The following is a 12,500-nucleotide window of genomic DNA, read 5'->3' as shown; positions in this document are numbered from 1 at the left end:
TTAGTTGTTGTTATTATTATAGTTGTAATTTTTTTTATTATTGTTATTAGCATTATTATTACTATTATTGCTATCATTATTATCATTATTGTTATTATTATTGTTATTGTTATTATTATTGTTATTGCTATTGCTATAATTATTGTTATTATTACTATTGTTATTGTTATTATAGTTATTGTTATTGTTATCATTATCATTATCATTATCATTGTCATTGTCATTGTCATTATTACTATCACTATTTTCATTATTATTATTATTATTATTATTATTATTATTATTATTATTATTATTATTATTATTATTATTATTATTATTATTATTATTATTATTATTATTATTATTATTGTTATTATTATTGTTATTGTTATTGTTATTGTTATTGTTATTGTTATTGTTATTGTTATTGTTATTGTTATTGTTATTATTATTATTATTATTATTATTATTATTATTATTATTATTATTATTATTATTATTATTATTATTATTATTATTATTATTATTATTATTATTATTGTTGTTGTTGTTGTTGTTGTTGTAAGTATTATTATGAATAGTAGTAGTAGTAGAAGTAATAGTAGTAGTAGTAGTAGTAGAAGTAATAGTAGTAGTAATAGTAGTAGTAGTAATTGTATAGTAGTAGTATTTTTTTGTTTTGTTTATATATGTATTATTATTTGAGTGTTAGTGTGTATGTTTGTGTGCCTGTGTCTGTGTGAGCATGTAGGCATGTGAGTGTGTGTGTGGGTGTATTTTATAGATATACTAAATCTGTTATTTATATATCTTTTCATTGACAAGTTTACTTTTTTAGCTACATGTTTTTATTTAATCTTTTCAAACATACTACAGTTCTAATGTGTTAAAGAAATAAACATGAAATTGTATTATGGAGGTTGGATATTATGCAGTAGTGAAGGTATATTTTAAAGATATACAATTGTATATTATTTATATTTTAGCTACTCATATGAATTCCTAGAAACTTTAAACTTTACCCATATAATGAATCAGCTACTTCTGCCTCTTGACTTTGTATCTGCCCACTCCTTTGGGAATTTTTAAAGACTTTTGCCCTATAAATTCCATGGGTTGTTTTGCACCATTAACTCTCAGCCACAGTAATGAGGCTTTGAATATATGATATTGATATATCAGTGATTAATATGAATTCATTGTGGTATTGCATTGTGATGGGTATTATCTCATAGGTAATGTAACTGCTTCCAATGGGTAACTTGTCTGCCTTAGTCTAAACCCATATAGGCAAAACACTGTTGTTTTTTGTATGAGTTTTCTTACAATTTTTTTACACCTGCAGTGGAAGGCTAGCCTACTTTCATACATCCTGTGTGTGGCATGGGCTATCTTTGAGAGTTATTTGAAGATTGTCATTTCAAAACTAATGGTAGTGGCAGTAATGACAGTAGTGAATTATGATTATGGAAGAAATAGTAATAAAAGGTTGGACAAAAAAATAACTATAACTGTTTCTCCTTTTTGTGGCTGATTACTATGGTGGGGACCTTGGAATATAAGGATGTGTTACAATAACCCCCATTTTTTCATGCAGTAGGTTTTTAAAATTGGAATATTTTTTGAGTTTGACCACCTTTTCATGCATTGAATGCCTTTCTGATTTTAGGGGTTAAAAGCCTTACTTTTCATGATGACCGACTTTTTACCATTTTCTTTATATTTTTTCTTTTGGTCTCTAGAGAATATTTTTTTTTATGTAATGAACAGTATTTTTCCCCTATCTATGATCGTATTAATAGTGTGTTCACTGTATGATATTTCCTTTTCTTTTTCAGGGCTCTGTTTGGGTATGAAGGACAGACAAATGTGCTTAAGGTGGTGGGAACAGGAGGTAAGAATACAAAAATGCTCAGTTAGTTTTTATTTAACTTATGAAATGACAGATACCACATGATTTTTACTTGAAGAAATTGAGCATTAAGCAGATATAAATTCTTTTTATATACCAAGAGTTAATACCCTGTTTCTTAGTAGCTGAGAGTTGTCTATTCATTATATAATTCTTTAGATCGGCTTTATACAAATTCAGACCAAATTATCGAAAGTATTCAAATACATTTTCAGTTTCAAATATCTGCCTCATTTACTGTCCTCAGCTGGATTTTTTTCTTTTTTCTGTTTTCCAGTTGCAGTACTGCGTGTTCTATATTACTCATGTACCCACATTTTAAACTGTATTTTTTGTAATGTATTGTAACTCTGTCATTACTTATTCATTGGAAGGTGTTATTTGAATTCATGGATTAAATTTACTTTCTTTAGAGTATTTATATCTCGTGTTCCTAAAAAAGAATTTCTTTAAAGTATATTGAAAGAATGGAAACTTCCTTTTGTTTGATGAAAATTCTTTAAATAGTGAAAATAATTCTCTTATACTAAAATAGAATTTTTGATTCTATAATCAACGCATTAAGTTCGCACTAACAACACCAAAAATGGACTTGTCTGTGCAAAGTTGGTATGATTATTGCAGAGTTTGTGCTGTCGTCACAAAAGGTGGTATCATCTGCGCACAAGTCAGTGCACGGTGATTAAAAGAAAGTGTTTTAAGCAATTGGTCAATCATCAAATGAGGATATTGACCCTCCCCCCTTATGTTAGAGTGACATATGGCAAAATCTCTCTAATAGCTTTCATTACTTGATTTAAAGTAAAAATCTCTCTAATAGCTTTCATTACTTGATTTAAAGAGTGGAAAGATGGATGTCACTCATAGCACCAATAGATATTGTGGCTTGGTGATATTGGCCAGAATATGCAAGGGACATTTAGAATCTATTCTTGAAGAACATGCCAAGGGAAAAATAGTTTTTAGAGGGTTTTTCAAATCCTAAATTAGCTTGGCCTTCTTTCAGATTATTACACACTCTTACTAGAGCATGTAATTATTGGCAAAAGGATTCTGAAATACTGCATGTTGGAGGACTTGCTATGGTTTAAAAAATCTTTTCTAGTACAATATATAAGCTATCTTGGTTTAATTTATGTGTACTTCATTTACGCTCCTACTTCTTTCAGAAAATGTTTATTATATTTCATGGAAAATGTATTATGTTACAAATGTCATATTCAAGAATTTACTTGACTCGAGTGCAAACAAGAGACGATTAGAGTGAATAATCTTTTTTTTTACAATTTGTTTTATTTGTTTTTTGTAATTCTCATTTATACATACATATATATATATATATATATATATATATATATATATATATATATGTATATATATTTATATATATTTACATATATTTATATATATTTATATATATTTATATATATATTTTGTGTGTATGTAAAATTATTCATTCTGATGATAAGACGATTTAATATCAGAGGTATATGAAGAACAAGTACTTTTTTTTGATAGCATGTATAAGAAATGTGCACTTGTCCATATTTATTTTGTCTTCCAAATGCTTTACAGACTGACAATTGTTTCTGTTTTGTTTTCACAATTATGTGATATTTATTGATATTTTAGAATAAATCATAAACAGGGAAAGAAGACAATCAAAATGTTGATATTTTGTAAACTTGTAGAGGATGCCTGTTGTGTGCTAGTAGAATTAGCACATAGTTAAATGACTGACATGACTTCAGTGCTTTGTACTGAGACAAAGGCCAATAAATCTCTGATAAGATAGAACTTGTAGACTTTCCAAGTCAATTACTATTCAATATGAATTTGAGCTCCATCTTGCCCAAAACATGGCAGATGTATGGTGACCTTTGCATTTATTTATTTTTTATTTTATTTTATTTTTTTTTTCAATTTTTGTTTAATTATTATTATTATTTCTTAAAAGGTATGAATGGGATTTGAACATTTTCGCATTGCAAGACCTGTAATTGAATGGTTTCAAGTATACCTTCATAAAAGATAAATGTATTTCTAACAAAGATATAATTGTAACTCGCATTGTGGAAATAATCATTCTCATTCATACCTCTTCAACAAAATAAGCAGGATGTGATGTAGCTTCACAATATGAGTTGTTGATAACATTGATGCTGGAATTTTGAAACTGCGGCAATAATTCTGTCAACAGAGGATGGACTGGAAGAGTTGGCAGAGGACCTTAATAGCAGCAAGATAATGTATGCTGTCGTGCGTGTTACAGATCCTAACACGACCAGGTTTAAGATCGTCTTAATTAATTGGGTGTGTATTCTTTTTTTTTTTTTTTCTTCTTTTTTTCCATCTAGTGATACTATTGATTGCCTTTAACAGTTGTCTGGTGGTTAAGTTTGGTGTATAACATTGGCTCTTGTCTGGAGTGACTGCAGTGTTCAGCATTTGCCTGTGGAAATTTATGTATTAAAATTTCTTTGCACTTATGTCTTACCTTTAATGAAACAATATATATATATATATATATATATATATATATATATATATATATATATATATATATATATATATATATATATATATATATATTTGTTATCAGGAAGGCTAGATTTCTTAAGTATTCATTTTTTCATTTTTTTTTTATTTTACTTTATTGGATGGTTTATTGTTGATATTTCTAGGTAAGTAACATAATGGCAAATTAAATATAGCACAACCTAGTTGACACAGTTATTATAAATGAACAATATCCACCAAAGAATCACTCTCAACTAATGTACTGCTGTTTGTGCTGTATATACTTAGCTAACTGTAGAATTTTAGAAGGATAAGAATTATTATAGAAGGAAAGAAAAAGAAAAATAATTCTGGCAATTACAGCATCTTAGAAGGATAAGAAAGATGACACAAAGTTAGTTGATTTTCATTCTGTTTACAAGAAATGTTGCAAAATCTTTTCAGTTATCCTCCTTTAATATTGAAATTTATTATCAAGACCTGATCTATTAATGAGAATATTCAAGGAATTACTTTGAGCTATGGACAACCACCCTCTTTCTCATTTTTTATATTACTTCAACAGCAAGGTGAAGGTGCGCCAACTTTACGAAAAGGAACATGTGCGCGACACTTAGCCGATGTACACAAATTGTTGCGCGGAGTTCATGTGACGGTAAATGCAAGAACGGAGGAGGAGGTCGAGCCGGAGTTTGTGATGGCCGCAGTCTTAAAAGCATCAGCCACAACCTACAACTTTAGCGATCGATCGGAGATGAATGATAAAACAACTCCAGTGGTAAGCATGATGTATTAGATAAATTTTTATTTTCTGATAACAGGGCAGTGTTATTTGTGTTGTATAGATAATAGGGTGTTAGATTAGTGTGTTCTTGTGTCGTTTTAGAGTAAATTTGTATTGCTTTGAAGTCCAAAGAAGCGTATTATTGTTAAATGTACATAGAAAAAAATGTATATATGCCACTTTTGTTTGTTCCTTTATTGAAGAGTGAGCTAGTTTCTTATATTTAGTGATTTTAAGAACAAGGACCAAAAGCTGTTTGTTTAATGGTATATATTTTTGTAATCTTGTTGAATTTTGATAATTAGCACAAATATAGAAAATTGTGTGTGACACTTGAGGTGTTTTTGTAAGGATGTAGCAGAACTACCCTGCAACCTGACGCTCCACATATATGCAAGGTTAGGTCACAGATCCACAGTCTTCGCTACTCACCATCAGCTGCCTCTCAATGACTCAATACTGAGATCTGATTGGATGATACGGACACCTCACGGCCCGCTTATTGGACTGCAGGCTCCCCTCATTCCTGGATAGCTGGGTTAAGCTGGGCCAAGATCAGCACTCACGATCCTCCAGCTGAATATGACAACAGCAGCAGTAACACAAGGCCTACCCAGACCTTCACTGATGGGGAGCTTTGCCAGTTCCTCCTTTGATCTCCATTAGCTTCAGCACCCAGCCATATCTGTGGGAACGCACACCAACACAATCACTCCCTTAAGAGATAAAGACCAGTTAAATGTGGTGACCGCTGGAGTGACATGATAACAGTTTATTGCTTGCTCGCTTAGCTCACTCACTAGTATAGCGGATGATTTGCATCTACTATTTGACTGGTGTCTGTTATCTCTATGGGGAGTAACTGTGTGGGTGTGAGTTCCCACAGGTATGCCTGGGTGCTGAAGGTAATAAAGATGAATGGGGGAGCCAGTGAGGCTGCCCCTTGTTAAAGGTCTGGGTAGGCCTTGTGTTGTTGCTGCTTGTCATGGTCAGTAGGAGGATTGAGGGATGCTGGTGCTTAAGTACTCTTAAGCTATGCCAGCTATCTGGGAACGAGGGGAGCCTGCTGTCCAATGAGTGAGCTGTGATGTGTATTTGTTATCCAATCAGGTCTCGGCATTGAGTCATCAAGAAGCGGCTGATGGTGAAGTGTGAGGACAAAGCTTTGGACCTGTGTGACCTAACCTGGCAACTGTCCAGAGCATCAGGTTGCAGGATCATGCAACTACAAGGAGGCATTTATGAGGAGACTGATTGAAAGATTTCCTCAAGTTTCTGCAGATTACAAAGTTTATACACACATTAGTCATATTTATTAAAGGGAATGATAGGGATGAAGTGAGAGAACCTGTTATTACTAGGCTAGCAAAAAATCACTCAAATATTTCATTAAAAAATTTAGGGACAGCACTTTTCTTTTTTAATCAAAGATGAGCCTTCAGCATATCAGTAAGAGCCCTAAACTTTCAGCGAATAAAAGGCCATCTCATTATTTACCGCTTTTTTCCAGAAAGGCTTAGTTGACACTTTCAAGCGGGGTGAAGCAACAGGGGCTGCGGTAAACAGTGTGGGCATTTTAACGTACTTACCCCAGAGTGGTCTCTTACTTAGGGTCTTTTGAAGTGCCGATTCTTATACTCTTTTTTAACCTACTCGCATTTTCTTCTATCCTGTTTTTAACTATGATTAACTGTTTTTGTTAATGGAATTCTTGTTTGAAGAGAAAAAGTTTGATTTTTTTTTTTTTTTTTTTTTTTTCCAGTGAGAAGTAGATTAACAGTGTCTGATCTAAAAGTTATGTTTTTTATTGTTACTATTTTTTATTATTTTTTTTGTTTTCCAAGATCTTGAAGAATTACTTACCTGAATGCATGTATTTGATTATGTAATTACATGTTAAAAAAATATTTCTTTATAACTTTTTAAGCATTTGTGTGTAGGAATGAATTGGATTTATGATTGTGTTTCAGATATTTAAATTTATACCCAACTAATTTCTCATACATTCACAGTTTTTTATAGAAATGTTAAACACTTCACTGGTCACTAATGGAGACATTTCAATTCACATTCCCCTGCATTTATAGAGAAACACTTCTAGTGTATGATTTGTCATATATAGGAAAGATAGAAAAATGAGAAGGAAGGTGTGATAACCAGAGAAAATAGTTAGAGGTTGATATAGAATGTTTCTTTAAGATATGAGTGTAACAAGAAGTAATATTTTGAAAAATTAGATAAATTTGGGGAAATTCTATTAATTGGTCAAGGATGGAAGATGGACACCTGTTTGCAGGCTGGGAAAAGATATAAAATTGTATTATGAGTAGGATACAAATGTATAAACAGTGACTCCCTTTCCCCACCCTTGATTTTAACAATTCCTTTTGCAAGACATTAAGAATGTATTCCACTTCTTGTAGATACATTGATTTATATAACACAATGATGTATTTATGATTTATTTGACTATGTTGACATTGTAGTGTTCTATATAGAAGAGCTGATCTTGGCATGTGCATGAAAAATTAGCATCAACACCGAAGAAGATTAGATCTGCATGTTTAAAGACTTTACAAATATTTTTTCCTGTCTCTGTGCCGTGTCATGGTAAGTTAGGCTTCTAAGCATGTGTGGATTTTGTGGAATGTGCTTTAGTGTAAAAAAAGAGACAAAGCCTTTTTTTGGAATGATTGTTGCATATGAAAATTAGTATTCATCAACATTATTATTGTAATTTTCAATTGAGCTTTATTATGCATATGTTAATAACTCAGTTTTGATTGCTGTGTCAGTGTAGATAGTTGTCAAAAGAGCATTTTCTGCTCAATTTTGGCCATGGAATTGCATTTTTTCTTTTTGAATAACTTAACTTCCTTCCTTTTACTTAAAAACTTTTCCTTTTTCAATAGACCAAAGGCAGCTTCAAAGAGCCAGTTTATTTTTCCAAGTAGATTTGATTTTATATTTATTAGCCTTTTTAGTTCCAAATTCTTTCCAAGTCTTTCTTATCCCTCCCAACAATAAAAAGAGAGTTACTTATAATTTGTCATCCTAACAGTTATCATTAACCCATACGACCTGGATGCTGTTACAGTCCCGTCATGGGAAAATCTGGGTCAAGGGCTGGGTGACGTGAACATGCTATCACCAGGTGAAATGGCTGTGGGCTGGGTGATGTGAACTTGCTGTCATGAGCGAAGACCAGGGTGATGGAAAAGACTCGCTACGATTGCCCAAACTTCTTGGAGTTTGATTTGATGTATTTGGCGCTTAGCTTTAGCATTATTCCCATTGATAAATGAATGTGGAATGTAACATGCATAAGCCGTACCTGGAAGAGCACTGGCTCCAAGGAGGATGCCATTTCCATGGTTTGCTCTTATGTCTGGCCGCTGTGACTGGCAGCACAGTTTATATTATGGGAAATTTAAAATTACGAAAAAATAAGACATATGGCACAAATAACCAAATGCTTCATTTTTATTATTTGTTGCACTGTATTACTTCCTACATAGAGAGATGATATGGGGTCTTTGCAAGGAATTAAGCTATTTCCATGTGGATAAAACAAATCAAAAGACAAATATGAACATTAGAAAATGGCAAAAAACTAAAAAGGTTTATACAAAATAATTTTGCAAAGGGGAGGCACAGAGTCTTCTCACCATTCATAGGTGTTCACGCGTGCCAAGCCTACGTCCCGCATGCCTGGGATGTTGGCTGCTTACGTAACCCAATGCCCATATTTTTGGCACTGTGATTTCCATGACACATTCAGATCCAACGGGTTAAGAGTCATACCATGATCCTCATATTTATAGAGACCAGCATCAAATTTATCCATATCAATTGAAGTGTTTGTTATACTTGAAACTGTAAGTCTGTACGTGTGCGTAGTTTCTTGTGAGGGAGTCTGTGTATGGGTGGGTGTAACATACCAAGTCTCCTGCTGCACAATTGTCATGTTATTTTTATACGAATCAAATATTTAATGAGTCATGAGTTAACAAAATGAGTTAACAAATAACTTGTGTTCAAATTGATGCTGCAGGTGACTAGCAAAATAGCAAGGGATATGTTACAGAGATGCATATGTGTAAAATGGAATTGACTAACTGTAGCTATGGGACCCTAACCAACCTCTCCTGTCCTTTCAGCATTTTTAGTAAAACTGAGGTGTACGGCATACACTGGGAACCTTTTCGATAATTGGTTTTTGCAGCATCGTCAGATATTTCCCCTTCTCTCTCTCTCTCTCTCTCTCTCTCTCTCTCTCTCTCTCTCTCTCTCTCTCTCTCTCTCTCTCTCTCTCTCTCTCTCTCTCTCTCTCTCTCTCTCTCTCTCTCTCTCTCTCTCTCTCTCTCTCTCTCTTTTCTCTCTCTCTCTTTTTTCTCTCCCCCCCCCTCTCTGTCTGTCTGTCTGTCTATCTGTCCATCTGTCTGTGTGTCTGTCTGGTTGTCTGTCTATCTGTCTGTCTGTCTCTCTGTCTCTCTCTCTCTCTTTTTCTCTCTCTCTCTGTCTCTCTGTCTCTCTGTCTCTCTCTCTCTCTGTCTCTCTGTCTCTCTCTCTCTCTCTCTCTCTCTCTCTCTCTCTCTCTCTCTCTCTCTCTCTCTCTCTCTCTCTCTCTCTTTCTCTTTCTCTTTCTCTTTCTCTTTCTCTATCTCTATCTCTCTCCCTTTCCCTCTCCCTCTCCCTCTCCCTCTCTCTCCCCTCCCTCCCTTCCTCCCTTCCTCCCTTCCTCCCTTTCTTCCTTGCCTCTCCTTCCTTCCTTCTTCCTCTTCCCTCCCTCCCTCCCTCCCTCCCTCCCTCCCTCCCTCCCTCCCTCCCTCCCTCCCTCCCTCCCTCCCTCCCTCCCTCCCTCCCTCCCTCCCTCCCTCCCTCCTTCCCCCTTCCTCTTTCCCTTTCCTCTTCCTTTTCCTCTTCCTCTTCCTCTACCCCTTCCTCTTCCACTTCCTCTTCCTCTTCCCATTCCCCTTTCTCTTTCTCTTCCTCTTCCCCTTTCCCCTTTCCCCTCTCCCTTCTCCCTCTCCCTCTCCCTCTCCCTCTCTCTCCCCTCCCTCCCTCCCTCCCTCCCCTCCTTCCTTCATTCTTCCTTCCTTCTTTCCTTCTTCCCTCCCTCCCTCCTTCCCCCTTCCTCTTTCCCCTTCCTCTTCCTATTCCTATTCCTATTCCTCTTCCTCTTCCTATTCCTATTCCTCTTCCTCTTCCTCTTCCTCTTCCTATTCCCCCTCCTCTTCCCCTTCCCCTTTTCCCTTTTCCCTCTCCCCTTTTCCCTCTCCCTTTTCCCTCTCCCTCTTCCCTTTTCTCTCACATATTGCTTCCTCCTTTTCTGCTTCCCAATAATGTATTCTCAAGTATTTTTTTTCCCTCTCACATTCACTCCAGACTCATAATTTTTATTTTCATTCTTTTTATTTCTGCCTTTTCTCATTTCTCCCCCTTCTCCTTTTGTATGCCCCTTTTACTGGTGCACATATGACAAAAAACAACCCAACCTCTGTTATAGCCGAAGCCTCAGGTCCTTAGAGGTGCTGCTGTAGCCTGTGGTGATGGCCCCAAAACTTTTCCCTCTAAAAAGCCTAAACCTAAACCGAAGCTTGATATGGTGAGTTGTTGGTGACAAGAACCCTGTTTTGTTTTCCCTTCGGCTTTCTTTTGTATTCCGTGATTTTTTTCCCCCCCCTTTCTCTCCCTATCCTTCACCTGGAATGTTCAGTTTTTTTTTCTAGTTGAAATCACTTGACTGTTTATGAATTATTCCTCTTCTATGACACTCACACTATCGCTCTATCACCCTCACCCTCACCCTCACCCTCACTCTCTCACACTAACCCTCACTCTCTCACACTCATGCTCACCCTCACTCTCTCACACTCATGCTCACACTCACACTCATGCTCACACTCACACTCACACTCATGCTCACCCTCACCCCCACTCTCTCACACTCATGCTCTCACTCACACTCACCCTCACCCTCACCCTCACCCTCACTCTCACTCTCTCACACTCACCCTCACTCTCTCACTCTCACTTTCACTTTCACTTTCACTCTCTCTCACTCTCATATCGACACCCTCACTCTCACTCTCACTCACTCTTTCACTCTCTCACTCTCTCACTCTCTCACTCACTCACTCACTCACTCACTCACTCACTCACTCACTCACTCACTCACTCACTCACTCACTCACTCACTCACTCACTCACTCACTCACTCACTCACTCTCTCACTCTCTCACTCTCTCACTCTCACTCACTCACTCACTCATTCACTCACTCACTCACTCACTCACTCACTCACTCACTCACTCACTCACTCACTCACTCACTCACTCACTCACTCACTCACTCACTCACTCACTCACTCACTCTCTCACTCACTCACTCACTCACTCACTCACTCATTCACTCATTCATTTACTCCTTTACTCCTTTTTTATATACAATTTTAAAATCCCTTTTCATTACATGATTTTTAAAAATGCTATCTATACATGTGAATGATTTTTTTTTCTTCCTTATTTATTTCCCTTCCCCCCGCCCTTCTTGGTTCTTTTTTTATTTCTTTTTATTTTGGAAAACCCTTGAGATCACGTGATACATAAAATTGCTAATTTACCATTGCCTTTGTTAACAGTGCTTTCTTTATTGCTTTGCTACTTACAACCTGTGTTTTAGAGGTGAAATATTCTTTTTTCCTTCCAGTTAGAAGTACACATTTTTGTGTTAATCACTTTCTTTTTTAATTTGTCAGTTAGGATAACAATTAACCAAATGGAAGATGATGTCCTGTATGTAACCCAATAGTTCCACCTCCCTCTTTATTTGATTCATTGATTCAGAGCTTAACAATGATAGACAAAAATGAATTTCAGGGAACCAATTACAAGCGCACAAATCCTCTTGCGGAAATAGACTCAAAGTCGCGCAACAAATTCTGGGAAGAGCAAGAGGCAGAAGAGAGGAGGAGGAAGACCGAAGAACAGCAGAAAAAAGAGGAGGAACTTAAGAAACTTGAGAGCGAAAGAAGACAGAGAGAGGTCAGTATTGATGTGTGTTTTGTGCTCAGATAGCTACCCTTATGTACTTGTGATTGATGCCTGTAAGACTTTGTGTGCATTTACAGTTAGGTGCCAAATAGCTTCTGTTATACAGGAATAAGAATAGGAATAGAAGTACACATTTTTATCCTATGTAACCTCATAATTAGCATTTGCACAATGTCCAGTTCACATAATGTTTTGTTTCACAGGATGTAAATTGAATATATATTAATCCATGACTTACTACATGTTA

General features: G+C 35.5%; 1 protein-coding gene across 4 annotated transcripts in view; it reads left to right on the top strand.

Annotated features, from left to right (window-relative positions):
• The window catches only part of Abp1 (Actin binding protein 1), a 40,968-nt gene that overhangs the window by 8,776 nt on the left and 19,692 nt on the right, over positions 1–12,500 (top strand). For 2 of the 4 annotated variants that reach the window (XM_027379783.2, XM_027379779.2), the window contains exons 2-6: positions 1,821–1,876; positions 4,095–4,207; positions 4,980–5,192; positions 10,708–10,806; positions 12,080–12,244. In XM_027379783.2, coding sequence (XP_027235584.2) covers positions 1,821–1,876; positions 4,095–4,207; positions 4,980–5,192; positions 10,708–10,806; positions 12,080–12,244 — 646 coding nt within the window. Of the gene's footprint in view, positions 1–1,820; positions 1,877–4,094; positions 4,208–4,979; positions 5,193–6,708; positions 6,757–10,707; positions 10,807–12,079; positions 12,245–12,500 lie in introns of all 4 variants that reach the window. The other 2 variants (XM_027379780.2, XM_027379781.2) reach the window with 2 other exon arrangements.

This window comes from Penaeus vannamei, chromosome 2, assembly GCF_042767895.1.
Source record: "Penaeus vannamei isolate JL-2024 chromosome 2, ASM4276789v1, whole genome shotgun sequence".
Lineage (NCBI taxonomy): Eukaryota > Metazoa > Arthropoda > Malacostraca > Decapoda > Penaeidae > Penaeus > Penaeus vannamei.
The sequence above is the reverse complement of the archived record's forward strand: the minus strand, read 5'-3'. Positions and strand labels throughout refer to the sequence as shown.